The 20,043-nt window shown below is 37.8% G+C and overlaps 1 protein-coding gene across 1 annotated transcript; it reads right to left on the bottom strand.

Moving 5' to 3' along the window:
• Positions 1–8,362: 8,362 nt before the first annotated feature.
• LOC122811919 (beta-crystallin B1-like) lies at positions 8,363–17,751 on the bottom strand. Its single transcript, XM_044084086.1, has 5 exons — positions 17,623–17,751; positions 14,227–14,345; positions 10,613–10,745; positions 9,379–9,521; positions 8,363–8,991 (listed from the first exon to the last, which is right to left on the bottom strand). The coding sequence occupies exons 1-5, from the start codon at positions 17,722–17,724 to the stop codon at positions 8,823–8,825; spliced, it is 666 nt and encodes a 221-aa protein (XP_043940021.1). The 5' UTR covers positions 17,725–17,751; the 3' UTR covers positions 8,363–8,822.
• Between the last annotated feature and the right edge of the window lie 2,292 nt (positions 17,752–20,043).

The following is a 20,043-nucleotide window of genomic DNA, read 5'->3' as shown; positions in this document are numbered from 1 at the left end:
AACTTTTGCTTTTTCATCAATTATGACCCCATTTTCCTACATCCCTCTGGTCTAGGGAGTTTCACAGTACGGGCAGGTGGAGATTGCATGACAAGAGATGTAGTCTACCTGGCGTCGTGTGTACAATGCTCAGCGTTTTACGTTGGCAAGACCAACCAACCCCTAAGGGATCGAATACGTGAACATTCATATCATATTAGAAAAAATACAGTTAGTAATGCTCTTGCTAAGCATGTTAGTGAACAGGGGATGGATCACTATTTCAATTTTAGGATCTTGGAGAAGGTACGAAACACTATTAGAGGAGGTGATGTTGGCACTTATACGGAATCCAGGGAGACTACCTGGATTATGAGACTTAGGTCCAATGTGCCACCGGGTTTAAATGGCAAAGTACCCATTCGTCCTTTTCTCAAGATGAAGAGATTAAAGTGATTTCATGCATTATACACACATACATATATTTCAACTTCTTTTTGTATATTTTCTTTTTATATACATTTTTATATACATCTTACATATATATTCTTTTTTTATTTCATCCATAGTCTACTAATAATAATTATAACTTCCTGAGATCAGCACATTTCATGTATTTCAATTGAATTGTAGACTTTTAATGGTTTTATTCAATCTTACCATTTATATAGATTGTATGTATAACATATATATTTTTTATGATATGTATATATTTGTATTTAATAAATAGTAATCAAGTTTTAATATTTGTTTTTAGTATATATATGCTGTGTTTCCATATGTACTTGATTTAGATAGTGCACTACAATGTTTCTTTAAATATTTAGGCGACTTTCCCGCCAAACCAACTATTTAAATGTATTGATGAACTTATGTAACAGGTCTGAAGAAGCCTTTGGCGAAAGCGCTTACCTGTTGTGCACAAATAAATCGCTACATGGTTGAAGATAACATCGTTTCCAGCTTATTACTACATCTATGTCTTTGAATTATTGATTGGAAAACTGCCTTTATATGGTGAACTGGCTACCCTTCATTGTTTTGCTCTTGCTTTATTCACTATATTATTGTTTTTTATATTTGGCTTGCCTAGCGGGAGCATTAACTTTTCGTGGGATTACTTTGTTGACTTTTAAATGTAATGTTTGCTTTAATATGTCTAAAATTCAGTGGAGGGAGCTTAATAAACTGGCACAAAATAAATATATTGTTGTTAAGCCTTCAGATAAAGGCAACAAGATTGTCATTATGAATTACAAACAATATTATATGTGTATGTTGCATTTATCTAATAGTGAGGTTTATGAAGTTAGTTCTGTTAATAGATATGACAAAGTTGTTTCTGATTTTGTGGCCCTCTTGTATAAAGGTTTTAGACTAGGTTATTTTTCATGGTCTGATTTAAATGAAAAGTTTCAAGTTTTGGATAGTGAGATGGCAGTATTTTACTGCTTACCCAAAATTCACAAGCATGAATCTGTTCCACCTGGTAGACCTTTAGTGTCTGCTTGTAGGTACCTTTATCGAATATGGGTGCATTTTTACATGAATTCTTACTACCCTATGTTGTTCAGTTGCCATATTATATTATAGACACCAGTGATTTTTGGGATAAAATTTCCATGTTGGAATGGACCAGTGAAATGTATTTTGTTAATATAGATGTTTGTAGCCTGTATACGAACATTGAACATGAGAGAGGATTGGAAGGTGTTAAATTTTTTTCTGGGTGATTCTGCCTTATCTAGTTACATATTAGAATTGTTATATTTTTGTTTGGTTAATAATTTTTTTATGTTTAATGATTGTGTGTATCATCAGTTAAAGGGCACAGCGATGGGGGCTTCTTTTGCTCCCAAGTATGCCAATCTTACTATGGGATTATTTGAATTAGAATATTTGTATCATTATAATTTCTTTAATGGGTATGTTATTAAATATTTTGGTTTAATAGATGAGTTGATCTTTATTTGTAATGGGGGCATTGATAGGGTGGAACAGTTTACTAGTTCTTTACAAACTAATAGGTTTGTTTTTTTTATTTGTTAGATTACAGTATTGCAGACGGATAGTTTTTAGATATTACTTTATATGTTAATGAACATAACTCTCTACTTACCACTGTTCACAGGAAATTTGAGGATGGTGGACAGTTCCTGGATGGTAGGAGTTGCCACCCTCCTCATACACCCAATGCTTTACCTTATGGGGAATGTGTACGTTTAAGTAGATCGTGTAATAATATTTATGATTTTTATATGAAGGTTAATAGGATGATCTCTATGTTCTGTGCTCGAGGTTATGAATGTGATAAGGTTGAAAATTCTGTTGTAAATGTTTTTTATGGCCTTCAGCATGATAACTTGTTAACAGATGTTGACCGAAGAACTAATGCTTATATAATAGATTTAGCCCCCAAAATGCGAATTTGAAGAATATATTTTTTGTTACTACTTATAGTGTCTTTAGTGACACTTTTGTGTCTCTTGTTAAACACTATTGGCAGTTTTTGTTTAAATTCAGAGATTTGGTTGGTGTTTTGAATCCTACACTTATTTTAGAAGGGGTAGAAACCTTAGGGATATATTAATTCATAATTATTTTATACTACCATCTTTTGATATAGGTAATCAACTTAGTGTAAACACAAAAAGAATCGCCCAAAGGGTGAACAAACTAGTAAAAAAACACAAGTTGAAAAACATGAGCCAAAGCATACTTCCAGTGGGTTTTATTGTAGCGCCACAAACTAAGCGCTTTCGCCATCGACTAATGTCATCATCAGAGTTAGTGGAAACCATACTCATACATTATTTATATACACTTCAATTACTCAACCTCCAATCAAAAAACATACATTATCATCTTAAAGGTACATCCCTAAATAACACATTTAAACCGACACTGTCATCACATAATAAAAATAACATTCAAAAATGTTCCTACCAAAATAAAAAACTTTGTAAGGTACATTCAAATATAAAAAAACATTCATGTAAAATATTGTAGTGTATATTACAAATAAATAACTACCATAATTATAAAATCACAGTTTATTAGCTCTTTGTTTCAAAACCGGCCTCATAGATATGTGGTCATTTAGACCAGGTAGAGAAATTGCATTTAAGATAACCTGCCATCTATATTCCTAAAGTTCAACCCTTAGGTTGTCATTCCTACCTCTCTTACTGGGAACAACCCTATCAATTACAAAAAATATAAACTTCTTGTAGTTTAAACAAGTAACACTATGCATATATAGGGCATTATGCAAATCTTTTACCCTAATAGCCCTAAGGTGTTCAGATATCCTGTCCTTCAATCTATGTGTGGTTTTCCCAACGTAAAACCCAGTACAGGTGGTGCAAGTTGCTAAATATACCGCCTTTTGGGTGTTGCAACTGCACCTACCTGGACAGGGTATACTTCTGTTGTACATCTGGACAGTGACATAGGGCCCATCATTTATATATCTACAAAACTTACATGTCCCACATTTATACACCTTGGAACATGTATATATGGGTCTATGTGATTCCAAAAACTTTTTTATATTTCTGCCCCTAGAAAACACCACCCTAGGATGATTACCTAAGTCTCTCTTCAGTTCTTTATTAAATGTTACATCCCAAGCTGTTCAAATGACTACCATTAGATTGGATGTTTTATTGTTATATTTCAGAATCAAAGTTCTAGAATCAAAAATATTAGTTCTTTCATCCAATCCAATATTATTTCCCCATAAAATGGGTATAAAGGAACTCTCCCTTTTACTGATAGCTTCATTTCATATTGTTGTTACCATTTTCAAAGGGTATCCCCTATCTCGAAACAATCCTATCAATGTATATAACTCTTGCTTGTAAACATTATTGTCACTAATAAGTCATGACAATCTAACCATTTGTCCTTTCACAATTCCCCTACATTGATGGGGAGGGTGACAACTCTTATAATGGAGTAATGAGTAGCAGTAAGTCTCCTTCCTGAAGACATTACTCTGCAATCCTTCCGACGTTTTGGTCAACCTAATATCTAAAAAGTCAATGGTTTCACTATTCCACTTACTAGTAAAAGTTAGGAAGGATGTTGTGTTGTTTAAATATTCTACAAATTGCAAAGCCTCTTCCCTGGTGCCTTTCCAAAGAACCAATACATCATCCAAAAAACGATTATACAAGGCTATTTTGTCTCTAAATGGTGATTGGAACAAGAACTTCTTTTCCCAGTGGAGCAAAACTAAATTAGCAAATCCGGGGGCACATTTTGCCCCCATTGCTATTCCCGAAATTTGGTGGTAAATTTCTCCTTCAAAACTCAAATAGTTATTATTCAGCACCATTTCCATAAGTGCTACTATAATATTTACTTTACCACCACAAAACTGTCCACTTTCAACCAAACTCTTTCTAAAATACCTAATACCCTCCTCATGTGGTATAACTGTAAAAAGGTTAATCACATCAATGGTAAGGAATGTCCAATCATTGTCATCCCTACTTAGGGTACTTAGCCTTTTGAGACAGTGCCAAGAATCTTTCAAAATATGTGGAACTCCAGTCACCACCCGCTGTATATACTTGTCCAGATAAGCAGCCGTCGGCTCTGTCTTTGAGCCTCTAGATGACACAATAGCTTGAAATGGTGGATCATTCAAATGTTTATGGATTTTAGGGATTCCAAATACAGCAGGTGTGACTGGATGTTCCACATTCAAAAAATTAAACTCATCCTCTTGTATGGCTCCCTGGTATAGGGCATCCAACAAAAATAAATCTATCTTTCGATAGGCTATATTAAGTTTGTTAGTGGATACCCTCTGGTAGGTGGCAGGGTCATCAAGAATGTCTTGCATTTTAGATGTATAATCAAATTGTGACATAATGACGACCCCCTCCTCCCTTATCAGGCTTCATAATTCTAAGTTCAGTATTATTAGCCAATTCAAACAAAGCCTTCCTTCCATCCCTAGTAAGGTTGTCAAAATGGCAGGTATCATGCCTCACATTAATTACATTTCTAATGCCTTTAATACACAATTTCTCAAACAACAAAACATCTCTGTATCGGGGGAATAAACAAACTCTTTCTAGTAAGCACAACTAGTTTTGTATTGCTGTTCTGACAATTTTGATCCTTAAAAAATAGAGTCAAATTTAATTGCCTAGTATACAATCTCACACTTGTATATGCATCAACAATATTCACATTAAAATGCGGAACAAATGTAAAACCCTTACACAAAATATCATGGTAAGCTTCTTTAATATCCAGGGCACTAAAGTTATAAATAGTAAATCCAGATTTTTTGGTAACTTTACACACTGGTATCACAGTCCAGCTTTCCGAATGAAAAAAATGAATCAGCAAGTTCATAGTTAATTGTACAGCCCTCAGACAAACAGTCATCATTTATTAAAGTCAATATCTCCTCCTGTTGTTGAACCACTGGCCTTTCTTCCAGTGGCTGCTCCTCCATTGCTGTGGTTGTTGCTGTTGTTCTGTACCATGATGCTGATTTCGTTGGGCCCCTTCCCTTTTGTTCTGTAGACGCTCCAATCTCCTCAACTGCGAAGACAACAGAAGTATAACCTGTCCAGGTAGGTGCATTTGCAATACCCAAACGGTGGTATATTTAGCAACTTGCTCCACCTGTACTGGGTTTCACGTTGGGAAAACCAATGGTAGATTGAAGGACAGGATATCTGAACACCTTAGGGCTATTAGGGTAAAAGATTTGCATAATGCCCTATATATGCATAGTGTTACTTGTTTAAACTACAAGAAGTTTATATTTTTTGTAATTGATAGGGTTGCTCCCAGTGAGAGGGGTGGGGATGACAACCTAAGGGTTGAACTTTTGGAATATAAATGGCAGGTTATCCTAAACGCAATTTCTCCACCTGGTCTAAATGATCACATATCTATGAGGCTGGTTTTGAAACAAAGAGCTAATAAACTGTGATTTTGTAAATATGGTAGTTATTTATTTGTAATATACACTACAATATTTACATGAATTTTTTTATATTTGAATGTACCTTACAAAGTATTTTTATTTTGGTAGAAACATTTATGAATGTTATATTTACTATGTGATGACGGTATCAGTTTAAATGTGTTATTTAGGGATGTACCATTAAGATGATGATGTGCGTTTTGTTATTGGAGGTTGAGTAATTGAAGTGTATATAAATAATGTATGAGTATGGTTTCCACTAACTCTGATGATGCCATTAGTGGATGGTGAAAGCACTTAGTTTGTGGAGCTACAATAAATCCCATTGGAAGTGTGCTTTCGCTCGTGTTTTTCAACTTGTGCTTTTTTACTAATCACCTTAGTGTACCCAGAACATACAGTTGTGGGCATTGTAATATTTGCGGGTGCATAGTTAGGACATTTGATTATATTAATAATTTGATTTTTACACCTGTAGAGAGTTATAACTGTGATACAAAGGGAGTCATCTATGCATTAAACTATCCTTGTGATTTAGTATATATAGGGGAGACAAAAAGAAAATTTAAGACTAGGCTCCAAGAGCATGTTAAAAGTATTAAACATAAAAATGTAGATAGTCCAGTAGCTAATCATTTTATGCATTTTCATTATTCTGATTGTACAGTACTGAAAGCCACTATTCTTGAGAAAGTATCTGTGGGCTTTTGCTCTATGTTTTTAAACGGAAATTGCTATATAAGGAAGCTGGTTTCATTTTAAAAGTTAATACTCTGCACCCTTTAGGTCTTAACCTCGAGTGTAATTGGAAGGTACTTATCTAATTTATATATTGTAATGTTATTGTTTTTTGCTCAATTAAGATGATTATTTTATGGGTTGTGTTTTAATCCTGCTTGTACTCCATTGAAGTCTGTGCTTCAGCTGAGGCGCCAGAGTGTTTATTAAACTGTGCTTTTTTGGTTTGTACTCGCCTTAGTCATTTTTTGAATTTTTGTTCCTTTTGTGGTTTTGAACTAAGAGAAAATTATCTGTCTAAGAGTTTGCATCTATAACTGCCAATGGTATCGTTCACTGAGTAGTAGTGCACAGCTATGTGGGTGGTGTGCACCACACAAACCTGTGCTAATGCGGGCATCAAGTAGCAGTGAAATTAAACTGATTTCAAAGAATCTAACCAATAGTAGCAGACTAGACTCTGACCTGGGCCAACAATCACCATTCACTTAGGTCCTTAGCTACAATCTACTCTCACTAGGATGTAGGGGGAGGCCCTCTTTTGTGAAGGAAAATTGGATTAGTGCTCAGAGACTGGAAAAACATACTAGGTCCAGCAAATCTGAACCAAGTCTATGCTAGGCTAAAAGTGCAGGAAACAGCAAACATACAGTAAAATACAGTTAAAAAATAACAGCACACAGTAAAATACAATGCAGAAATGACAGAGCTTAGAGCCTCTATACATTAATGTCTTGTAAGTAGTAGCTATGTCTCCATTACCATGAGCCAGCTCTCTTGTATCTACAGGTCTTATAAATAACAGCATTCCTAACAGTATTCAATTCCTAGCAGTACTCACTGGTATATATAGGGGTATGGCACTTTCTCTGTGTAGTTCAAATCACCGTCAATGATAAATTGTATACAGAGGCACTGAGAAAGAAGCTCAGACACCATTTCCAAGATGTTTCAGAATATTTTATTTTTACTTTCACCATTATATAATAGACTTTGTATTTATTGCATGATAAGCAATAGAATGCTAATCAATGTTCTGTAAAACACAGTGAAGGTTTTATCTTGACAAAAGTGGAAAAAACAAGCTAGCTTGCATTCAATGCCCTCACATTTTATATGAGTGATTGAATTGTTCATTATTCCTCTCCCACAACAGTGAAGATGAGGTTATGTTTCAAATACCCATGCATATGCGTCATGCACACACATGTACACAAACACGCACACATGCACAACAGCATGCACGCACACACACACACACGTGCGCGCACACACACACACACACACACACACACACGCACGCACGCACGCACACACACACACACACACACACGCACACACACACACACACATATACATGCACAAGATCGCATACACACACACACACACACACGCATGCATGCACGCACGCACGCACGCACGCACGCACGCACACACACACACACACACACACACACACACACACACTAGCTTCCAAGGCTCTGTATTTTTCTGCTATTTTGATGAAAATATCAGATGCCATTTCCAAGACTAAGTATTCACCCAATATTTTAAGATAGAAACATTTCCAGTACAAAAACTGAAAAATTATTTTATCATTTGTATCATTTAGCTATATACGTGCAAATAACTGTTTGCTAAGTGCACATTGCAATTTCTGAAAATATAAAATTTTGCATTGAAAAAGGGGTTTACATCTGGATATTTATAAGAGGAGAAGGAGGGGTGGTGGTTGAATATAAAGTGGGTAGAAGAGCATGACGTTCACTGTCTGTTGGACTTCTTCCTGGCAATATCTCATACACACTTATAACAGGCTCTGTGGAAGCTGAGTTAAGGAATTTCCAACCACATCAAGGCATACAAGCAGCTGGTTGGGGCACCATGAAAATGATGGTGGTATCTCCCTCACACTCATGACAAGAGGCCCATTCTCACAAAGGAAAAAGAGTGCTAAGGCTCAGAAAAAGAAATATTTGCAGGCCCATCCCCCACACAAATGTCTTTTAAACCAATACAATTCAGACCTCAGACATCTGACTATCATGCTGTGCCAGCAAGCTTGAATTTTCTCACTTTTCTCATTAAAGCAGGAGTGTGATGAATATATCCTCCTCTGTGTCTGTTTGTCTTCCATACTAATGTTTTAGGCGGTGTATGTGTAACAGCCATGCTGGTGCCACTGCATGTCACGGATGCGACGCATGGACTGGATCTGTGGTTGGCGAGCATTCCATTCATTCCAGTGGCGGTATTCACCCTTCTCGAACAGGTATTGGTAACCACGGTAGCCGGGATACTGGTAACCCACCCAGCTGCAAAGGTCAAGAAAGAGGACATTAAATCGGTTTGGTCAAGTCTACCAAAAAATTATGTCCAGTTCTAGGAGTATGACTTGATGCAGACAGCCACTAATGCTTTTATCTAGTTTATAAAAAAAATTATAACAATTAGAACAACGTGATCTAATGGTATACTCATAGAGCTATGGTGTCTTTATTTCCTGGGAGTCTAAAGGTACCTGGTTCATTTGGTTTTATTACTGAGTTCCCTGCAGTGTATTGCATATTACATAAATGAAAACTCCAGGGCAGCTGATCTCACTGATACATTTGACAATATTGCGGAGTGCATTGACAGAGTATATGTCGTTATCAGTTCCCGTTTAACTTTCTGACTACTGATATGTTAGAAATACTTACGTTCCACAGGGCACACTGACACTGCCAACACGGTCTGTAAATCCGTAGAAGTACAGGCTGGGCACATCATCATCCATGATTTCCATCTTACGACCCTTGAAATCAGTCATCTCAAACAGGCAGATTTTGTGCTTCTCAGGATCCTGTAAAGAGAAATGGAGATGAGTAATTAATATTATCATGCAACTTATTATTAATATTAATATTATCATACAACTTATTATTAATATTAATATTATCATGCAACTTATTATTAATATTAATATTATCATACAACTTATTGTTAATATTAATATTATCATACAACTTACATCCCAGAGAGGAGCAGCTACTATACTTCCTAAGTTACAACCCCAGGCCATGCAGCAGTGCTAGTCAATAGACAGAGTAGCCTGGGAAGACTTACTTTGGAATTTATGTCACTGGCAGTGAGGGTACCACCAGTACGCCATTACTGCTTGTTCAATTTGGAAGCTCCAACATGTATACTATACTAGCTTATTTTTAAAGGAAACAGTATTTTCAAAAATGTATCCTCCTTCTATATCCAAACTAAATGTACATAGCTGAGTCTGGTTACCTAGCACACGCTATATAATAATAACATTTTTTGAAACTGTCAGGACATACAGAGGTGGTATGGTGTACTGTGTAACCCACGGTCATGGGGAAATAGCACTACTTTGTTGAAATCCTTTCACAACCACTGTGAACATGATACTGACCAAGACACGTATCATCTGTCTTTCATTAGCTCCCAAAACTTAAAACAAGTGAAAACAGAATCCCAGAACAAATTATCAAAAACAGAATCCCAGAATAAATTAAGTGCAGTGCATGACATGGACTGTCCCATATTGGGTCGCTGTATCAAGGGGTATAAGTTTGGCACTAATGTAAATTAAATATTATGCCTTACTACAAATGTCATGGTTTAAAAATGTGTGAAAATAGACCCAAAAAGACTCCTTAATGAAATGAGATAGCACAGTTCTATAGACTTGTCTTAGAAAAAAAACATTACAAAACTAGAAGAACCCCTACTATATATGACACATTACTTTTAAAGTGACTCAGCTAGGTTTCACTCACTACTATTGAGAAAATTAACATACTTATGTTCATGGCTACTATCAGATAATTATTTGTATCATTTTGTTCTTCATGTATTTTTGAAAATCACCTTAAGAAAAAAATGAGATGTGTGAAGGTACAGTGTATACAGGTTACATACCATGCGCACAGGACGGAATGACATCATCCACTCATTCCTGTAGCTATTGGTCCAAGAATCCCAGCGAGGGTACTCACCCTTTTCCAGGATAAACATCTCACCACAGAACTTGGTTTGCTCATAGCCAACCCAACTAGAAGAGAAAAAAAAGAGAAACAGAAGGTTTAATTATTAAGAGATAAGAATGAATATGCTTGTTTGTCTTCCTGCTGAGTTCACCCCCTTACTTGTTTCCCCCTGACATTGTTGCCTAAAATTTTAGAGGATATTTTCACTTCCAGCTCTAACAGTGACTCACCATTTCTCACTGAGAAGGTAGCTGAGCTTCTCATCTTCTCAATCAGTTCCAAAGCCAGAAAATAAGGGCAAAAACTCCAACCTATAGAGACTGGCAGGATAATTATTCACCCTCTGCTGGATGACAGCATTTTCACTTATTTCTGACCAATGACTATGACATAAAGGTGGACAGACCTCCTACTACAAAGGGTTCTTCCCTTAAAATGAGGTCTAACTATGTTAGCAGGACAACCCAGCACTACACAGCACATCCTAAATGTGTGAGAATGTGTCCTGTCTTAAGGGCAACAATTTTGCTCCTCTAAACTGATGTGCATGCCTGAAGTAAGGCCAAGCTATTTCTTAGAGTGACATCTGATGCCTACATTACCAACTGTTCAAAAAATAGATGCGAGAAAACCAGATATAGTGGTCCATGAAAAGAAGACAAAAGTAGCATTAATTATTGAAATTGCTACATCCAGTGACTACAATTTCTTACATACAAAGAAACACAAAGTCATAAAAGACTAGGATTTGCAGGCAGAAACGAGGGCAATGTGGAAGAAGGATACCCAGACAGTTCCAGTAGTAGTAAGAGTAACAGGTCTTATAAAAAGGAATTTACAATCACACTTAGATCTGTTACTGATACATGTAACTCCATACAAATTTCAGAAGGAGTCATTATTGGGCACACTGCGTGTGCTGCAAAGAGCACTTTTGGGTAACATCAAAGACTGAAACAATACTAACTTTAATCATACTTTGACTTACAAATGGGGTCCATTACTGTCATGGTATGAGACACCCAAAAGACTTGGAGAAATTAAAATGGGAAAGACCTGTCTCACCAAACAAATGGAACACATGTGGTGGGAGTTGGATTAGGAACCAGGAAGTGTGATTAACTCATTTACACCTGCAATCAGTTAATGAAGGGTCAAATTCCTGATTGATTGCAGACTGGACAACAGTTGCCATGTGCTCTTAGTCACAATTACACTTAAATGTGAAGAAAATCCTTTAAATTAAACACACACAGCAGTATTTTGCCTTATTTGATTAACTGATATAATTTCCTTACATTTAAGCTGCTTAATTACAGCACTGAATACTATGACTTCAATACCATGAGTAAGCTATACTGTAACAATAGTATTAAGTGTGGTCTGCCTTTCAAAGGTTGTAGGCTTTAATGAGTCAAGTCCACCCACATGACTAGTGCTGCAGGTGTGAAGCAGAATACAGCACGTATGGTGCTCTAGGTGGGAATAAGTTAAGTAGCTGTCACAGAAAGAGAACACTGACTGCAAGAGCACAAACACCAGTCTGCTCTTTTATTTCCTATACTATTCCTCCTATGTAACATTATTACTTCCTTCAATAGCACTCTTTGCTAACACTGTTCTTCTCTTTTCCTCATCTTTTCCTTCTAAAACTCTCTTATAACACACCACTAACTTTCATTTACTTTCATTATCTTACATTTGCTTACTCCACTATACTTTTATTCACAATTGAATGCTGTCACACAGTTCCCTAAATGCCTTGTGCATGCATATCATGTCAACTTTTTCTTCTCCTATCATCAAGTAAGAGCAGATGCAGGTCTTGGAGCGTTTCTTTTTATCTCCTGGCCTTAATTTCTTGCATTATCTTGGTAAGCTTTATTTGTACCTTCTTGACTAGCTTTACCCATTTATCCCAGGATGGACACCATAAAAGAATACAGAATTCCATCTGGTGCGTGACCAGGGATTTATAGAGGTGATAGAACCTTTCTATTCCTATAGCCTTTTCCCTTAAGAATATGAGGTAATGTCTTATTGAGTATGGCTACAGTTTTCTCTTTTTGCACTTATTTCTGCTGTTACTAACATTCCAAGGTAGTATCTTATCTGCTAAGTTTTAGGTTCATGTGTCCCAAAGGGAATTCAGCATTGGGATTTCTACAGCCAGGCTGAAGTACATTTTATTTCCTTGTATTAAACCTCTGATGCCGCTTCTCCAGCTTTTTTTTTTCTAGTTTCATTAGGTCCCACTGAAGACTTTCTCCCCCATCTTCCATTGTAATTTCAATGTTAGCATCACCCACAGATAAGCTGATCCTGTTTTCAGTACCCCTAATGATGTCTGGTACAAAGATACAAAGAGCAAGACTCTCCAAAATGACCCCCCCCCCCCCCGGAGCCCCACTAACAACTTCTCTTTCCTTAAATAAAAACAAGAGAGCTTGTTTCCCTCTTCCCAGCACCAATTACGCATATGCATACACACACACTCACAAGTGAGCACACACACACGCACACACACACACACACACACACACACACACACACACACACACACACACACACACACACACACACAATCACAAGTGAGCACACACACACACACACACACACACACACACACACACACACACACACACACACACACACAAGTGAGCACACACACACACACACACACAAGTGAGCACACACACACACACACACACACACACTCACAAGTGAGCACACACAAACACACACACACACACACACACACACACACACACACAAGTGAGCACACACAAACACACACACACACACACATACACACACAAGTGAGCACACACACACACACACACACACACACACACACACACTCACAAGTGAGCACACACAAACACACACACACACACACACACACACACACACACACACACACACACACACACACACACACACACATACACACACACACACACACACACACACTCACACACTGACAAAAACATTAAGTGCACAACGTCTAATGACAAATGACTAGGTTATAGCAAAAAGAACAAAAATCAGCACGTAGGCAGAATCAGCTGAGAGGCTGTGGTGCTCATACTGAAACACGTGGTTTGTCACTGGTGTAACTAGTCTGCATCCCATCTAAATGGGACTGAGAAATATTGTCAGATGGTGTTTAGTCCGTGTCCTGATGTACCCATGAAGAGTGACACCCAAGGCTGGCTCTCATGTGTGAGCATAGCATGTGATCATAGTGCTGGGAGTTGATCCTATGATACAGTAACACTAACCATTCCTCTGTGGAATCTGCATTAAAATGCAACAGCAGGAATTATGACATGTAACTGTCAGAGTTGCAAATCAGGAAGTGTGGGTCAAGGGGAATGAGGGAATAAAAATACCATGAAGCGGGAGAAGAAACAGAGAGAGCAGAGATACAAAAGGTGTACAAATATGGAGGTGACAAAGTATGCAAAAATGAAAATATAGAAAGGAAGAATAAGTAATGATGGTAAGGGAGAAAGGTAAATGAAGACAGAAAACAAGACTTACGGTCCACAGTCAACACGGATAGAGCGAATCCTCTCAAAACCACTGTCACAGATATTTAGACATTCCCCAGTGAATTCCATGCAACGGCCCTGGAAATTCTCTTGCTCATAAACAGTCATCTAAAAGAAAAAATAGTTATTACTTTTTCATTGGTGCATTAAATAAGTACTCAGCATTTTACTGTTTTTCTATTGATTGATCTTGTTAAGCATCTATTCATTTAAACATTTACTTCTGGGTGGGTACAAATGTTAATAGTAGGAATGAACCTGCCCCAAACAGATTTCTGTGCTTCTAATAAGTATTTGTTACTTCCATATTCCATATACTGATTTATGTGGTCACTGCAGGGCACAATATTGCAGAATTAACACCTGAAAACTCATTGCATGTTTTACAATTTGAAGAATAATGAAACTAACTTGTAATAATCACAGATTTACTATTTTAGATGACCTTTAAGTTAGCTGGCAAATAAGTTTGGTATGCTTGCAGAATTGTCGCCTCACAGTAAGACGTTGTCCTGTTCGATTCCCAGCTAGAGCATCTTCTATGTGGAGACATGCGTGAATGGGTGTACCTTCGTTGAAGGTTGTGTGTCAGGGCCGGCAATTCGGCATGTAAAAATCTACTGCCAATCATTAGCGGACCGGAGTTCTGCAGTGGCGACCCCCAACCGGGAAAAGCCGAAAGACAGAACAATGCTTGCATAATTTAAAGCCGAAAAACACAACAATGCTTGCAGAATTTATAGCTTCTGTTGTGTATACAGCCTTAATATATACCACAACAGTATCTAAACATTTTACTGTAGTTGTAATGCCATTATAGTTAAAAAAATAGTAAAACTGCATAACTCAGCTAAGCAGTAAGGCAATGTCACTGGCACAGTTTAAATTATTAGAAGCATAAACAGATCATCATTAATGCATGAAAGTGGCAAAACATCTCAGCTCACAGGATTTGTTACATTCCAGTCCCCATAGTATTAGTATGTCCTTTAATGTCTGGTCTTTTCTGGTACGGGGTAATAGTACAAAAAGTCACCTGAGAATGATGAAAACTACTGATGATATGACATCTCCTATAATGAGTGGTCAGGGGCCAGATTCCAAGAGAGCATCTGACAAGCACATATCTACAACACTAAACAGGTGGAGGACAGAAAACAAGCCATAAGTTCTGCCTCATACATTCCAGACATGTTGAACATACAGAATGCCATGTTGTAAATATACATTTCATTATCTATGTATGGCACATGCCAATAGTAGCTAATGTTTACAACTCTGATTGAGTGTAGGGTACCAGGAAAACACAAGACTAGCAGCTGTACTTCAGCAGCAGCCCATATCAAAGAACAGTGTCAGACAGTAGCACTATGTGTTCTACAACACATAAATGATCAAAATAAGAAGGGAAAGGGATGTGGGGTAAATGGTGAGTCAGCAGGGTGAACGAAACCAGAGAATATTCATTACAGGTACCTATAATGTATAAATACTACATGAGTGCCTGGGAGCAGGAGTCCACACAGTAAAATATGAGAGTGTGTCAGGTGTATGGGCAGTGCAGTGGTGTAGCGGTTAGCATTGTCACCTCATAACAAGAGATTCTCCAGTTTGATTCTCAGCTGAGGTACCTTCTGTGCAGAGTGTGCATGCCCTCCCTGTGTTAGCGTGGGTTTCCGCCGGGTGCTTCGGTTTCCTCACACATTCCAAAGACATGCAGTAGGTGGATTAGACACTCTAAATTTGCCCTAGGTGTGAGCGTGTGTGTATGAATGTGTGTGGTGCACCCACTGAAGAGGGTTGAGCCTTGAACTAGCAACCTGAACCATAAAACCCGTACGTCCTAGAAAAACAAGATGTGCTGAAAGGTGCATGTTGCTTTATGTACCACATGGTGGCTAAATGGGAAAAAGAGAGAGATACAGGTGTGAAAAACACTGTGCAACAGTCCTGTAGGTGCTGGTGCAGCCAGGTAAACAAGGCAGACATGTCAAATGTTATACAGTATAGCTGAAAGCAGATAGCAGATACAGTGGGAAGCTATAGGGGGATACAACAACATTTTTAACACTCATCAAACTGCTCCACTATCATCGGACACATGGAATACAGCCCATCAAAGATATTCAACTGAAAGGAAGTATCATAGAACTAGGATTAGAACTTGCCACACACATGTAGGGTTTTGAAAGTGGAACTGCTTCACGTACGGACCTCACATTATTCTATTGGGTACAAAAATAACTGATGCAGAGGGACATAATGACTGAGTCAATTCTTATGGGAAATTATGCAGCCACAGTGATGCCACTAATGGCATGCAAAATCCTTCATATGCATATATTAAACAATCACAGACAATTTTTTTCTGATATTGCACGGTATTTTGACTTACCTCAGGTGTAAATTGTTAAGAATATGGCTGCAGATTTTGCAGGTCACTGTTTAAATTATTTTAAAAAGTACTAGACTGAATTTAAAGTGTTGCATTTGTCCAAATCTGTGTTTTTATCAGCTGTTGAAAACAGTATACATTACACAACTTGATTTTACTATACCTTCTGTCAAAATTGTGGCAATAACAGAGGTAGTCCATCTATTCAGCTGAGATTGGCTAAAACCTTGTATGGTAATATTAATAACAGAGGTAGTCCATTTATTCAGCTGGGATTGGCTAAAACCTTGCATATATTAGAATAAAGATGAACAGACTTTTTAACAAGACACGATGTAGACACAACAGAACCAGTGAGGGCTTGAAGGAAGACTCTTGAAATGTTTAGATCTCCTCAGGTGTCTTGTAAGTCAGACAAAATTATTGATCTAAGTAATCACATTTTTCATCTGTGAAGTTGCAGGCCCTGCCAACTGGTTTAGTGGAAGTTGATTATTTGTGTCAAACTAGTGCCCATACAGTCTTAGCAAAGCTGACAGCACAGAAAAGCCAGCCAGTAGTCATTGTGTTCTCTACAAGTAAAAGCATTTCCCGTTTTGATTCTGGTTCTAGCCACTCTGTCTCCTAATTGTTGTTTAAATTACCATCAATTTGTATCACGCTTTATTGAATGTGTGGGTTCATTTGGGAAAGGTAAATTCAATTCCAGGCAAGTTCAGAAATGTATCTTGTATTGTCCCAAATCAATGGCCCTTTATTTGAACTCACACTTCCTTTCATGGCCTTGCCAGTTGCTTCTGAATGCCTTGATAATGCATTCAGCTCATCAGTGGATTTTATCACAACACAATTCAGTCACTACCCACCTTTCACCACATCACTGCTTTAGCTTCATCCCCTTCTCCTCCCTTCCATAACACTGAGTGCCAAAGCCATCTCTCTGTCTCTATCCCAACCTGTCTAGTGCAAGAATGTGTGAATATATCTCACCTTGTAGTTCATGCCAAAGTCTTGCTCAGTTTTCTTCGTCTTGTCAGCCTTACCGTCGGTCTGAGACGGTATCTTGCTGCTCTTTTCTCCAGAAGTAGACATGATGATTTTACAAAAGTTTATGTAGAATACAAGTGCTAGGAAAAAAAGTTCATATGAATATACAAACAAAATCATGAGACATCACTGAAGACAACTATCATATGACCAAGTTAACATCATAGTGTAGCCCTTGCAACAGTTGTTTTTATCAGCAAACAAAGACACACTGTGAGTACAACAAAGGTATAGACAGGCTACATAATTATAGAAGGATCAAGCTTTTAGTCCTAAAGTGGCTGAGAGGTGTGTATTATTTTGTAAAGCACTCAGTATCTTTACATGTTGATCTCATGCAACATGAAAGCTATGCAGACAATGGCACATAATGGCACATGTCCTTCCTTCCAGATCTCTATAATTAGCTGATGTATGTAATCTTATCTGTTTTATATGCTGGTAAATAATTATTCAGGCTTGACCGTGACAACAATTTGGTTTGTCAGGGTGCCTTAACTAGCACATTATAGAATGCTAATATAGCTCCTAAATGAAGGGAAGGGACTCTGGCTGATAAATTTCGCAGACGATTGCAAGTTGGGGGCTATTAACTCCCCAAGTGATGTTGACGTCCTACAGAAAGGCCTCAATGAGTCCAATGACTGGTGTCAGAACCATGGTCTTAAGCTGAATGCCAAAAAAATGTGTCATCATTCCCTTTAGGAAATCCCAGTTCCCTTGAACTACCACATCAATGATAGTCCACTGAACACAGAAGGCGTTATAAGAGATCTGGGAACACAGGTTGACAGCAACCTCTCTTTTGACCACCACATTGCCACTGTGGTCAGAAAGTCCTTCTATGTGGCACATCTCATTACTAAGGGTTTTGCATCCAGGAAGAAAGAGGTCATTGTCTCCCTCTGCACTTCCCTCATTAGGCCAATCATTGAGTACAATGCCCCATTTGGCATATACCTCACTAAACACCTGCAACAACTAGAGAGGCCACAAAAGTACCTCTCAAAGAGGATCCTAGGCCTCAAACATTTGTCCTATATGGACAGACTCAAAAAACTTCCCAGAGACTGCCCATGCTATGGAATAGACTTCCCATACATGTCAAACAGAGCACCTCACTGGCCGTCTTCAAGAGAAATCTTGATGAGTGGATGGGAAATAGAAAATTCACCTCAGGGATCACTCCAGTGGCTCTACTCGATAGAGGCACTGGGAACTAAGGTCAGGTGGCACGATGCCAGGGTAATCCTATGGGCTAGGCTTGTAAAGGCTCCAGCACCATTAGTCTAGTACACACCTATGAACCTATAAAGTGGGTATACATTCGAGCTGTGAAGCCATGATGGACATGAACAAATTTAAGGTAATGGGAATATTAGGAAGAGGGATGCAAAGGAACTGAACAGCCAACTGAATGTCTTTTTCCTGGTGTAGCAAATATTGAAATGCACTTTAGATGACAGATTAATTTATTAGCTACAGTGCTCATGCATAATGTTATTATTGTAGATGTATAATACATATATACATATTTACATATTTTTTTTAAATCAGATGTGCTGGTCCACAACCCCACTTCCACTATGACTTTAGTTAATCTCAGATAAATGAAATCACCATGATACAAACAATGAAGTCAGTGAAATACTAATCTGATGTACAGCATGTTGTTTTCCTCTCATGTCTCATGACCATAAGCCCCACTCTTGTCACTTGAAGAGACAAGCATTCAGAAAGCCATAGGGGGACTTTTATTCCCATGCCTCAGTACTGCCCACTAATTTCTGTCTGCTATAAGTCCAGTGGCAACGTATCCCAGCAGTCTGTCAGTCTGGCTCATCCCCCCCAAATAAATCTGAGATATCCATTTTCAAGAGTGGACCAGAGTTATCCCAGGTTGCAGAACTACCTGACAACTCCATGAACAGTAAAACGGATATTTCTAACTACGTCTGACCCCCCCATCCCCATATAGCTACTTCAGTACATGACCTCTGTGACATAAAGCCAGTTTTAATAAACAGAATTAAGAAAGTAAAAATACATGCCTAACTTTGCTATTCAATGGACATTAATGAAGGTATTTATCAGTCTAAGTCTCAAGTGTCAAAGAGAACCCAAATCATAGCACAGGTGTGTAGTCATCCTGCTAAAGTCATTTTTCATGGATTACTTCTTAGTGACTTTTTTCAGTATTGCTTTTTCCTTGTGAAATTAGTCATTAAACCTTTTATTTAAATGTTCAGACCAAAATATATAGTTACATGCGCAACGCTGTGCACTGACTACTGAAATCATTCAGATGGCAGGACAAAGACAAATCCTGAACAGATAGAGGAGGGTGAAATAAAGGAGTGATGG

The sequence above is a fragment of the Protopterus annectens genome, chromosome 9.part0 (assembly GCF_019279795.1).
Source record: "Protopterus annectens isolate FY-2018-M chromosome 9.part0, PAN1.0, whole genome shotgun sequence".
Lineage (NCBI taxonomy): Eukaryota > Metazoa > Chordata > Ceratodontiformes > Protopteridae > Protopterus > Protopterus annectens.
Note: the sequence above shows the minus strand (reverse complement) of the source record. Positions and strands in the feature narration are given on the sequence as shown.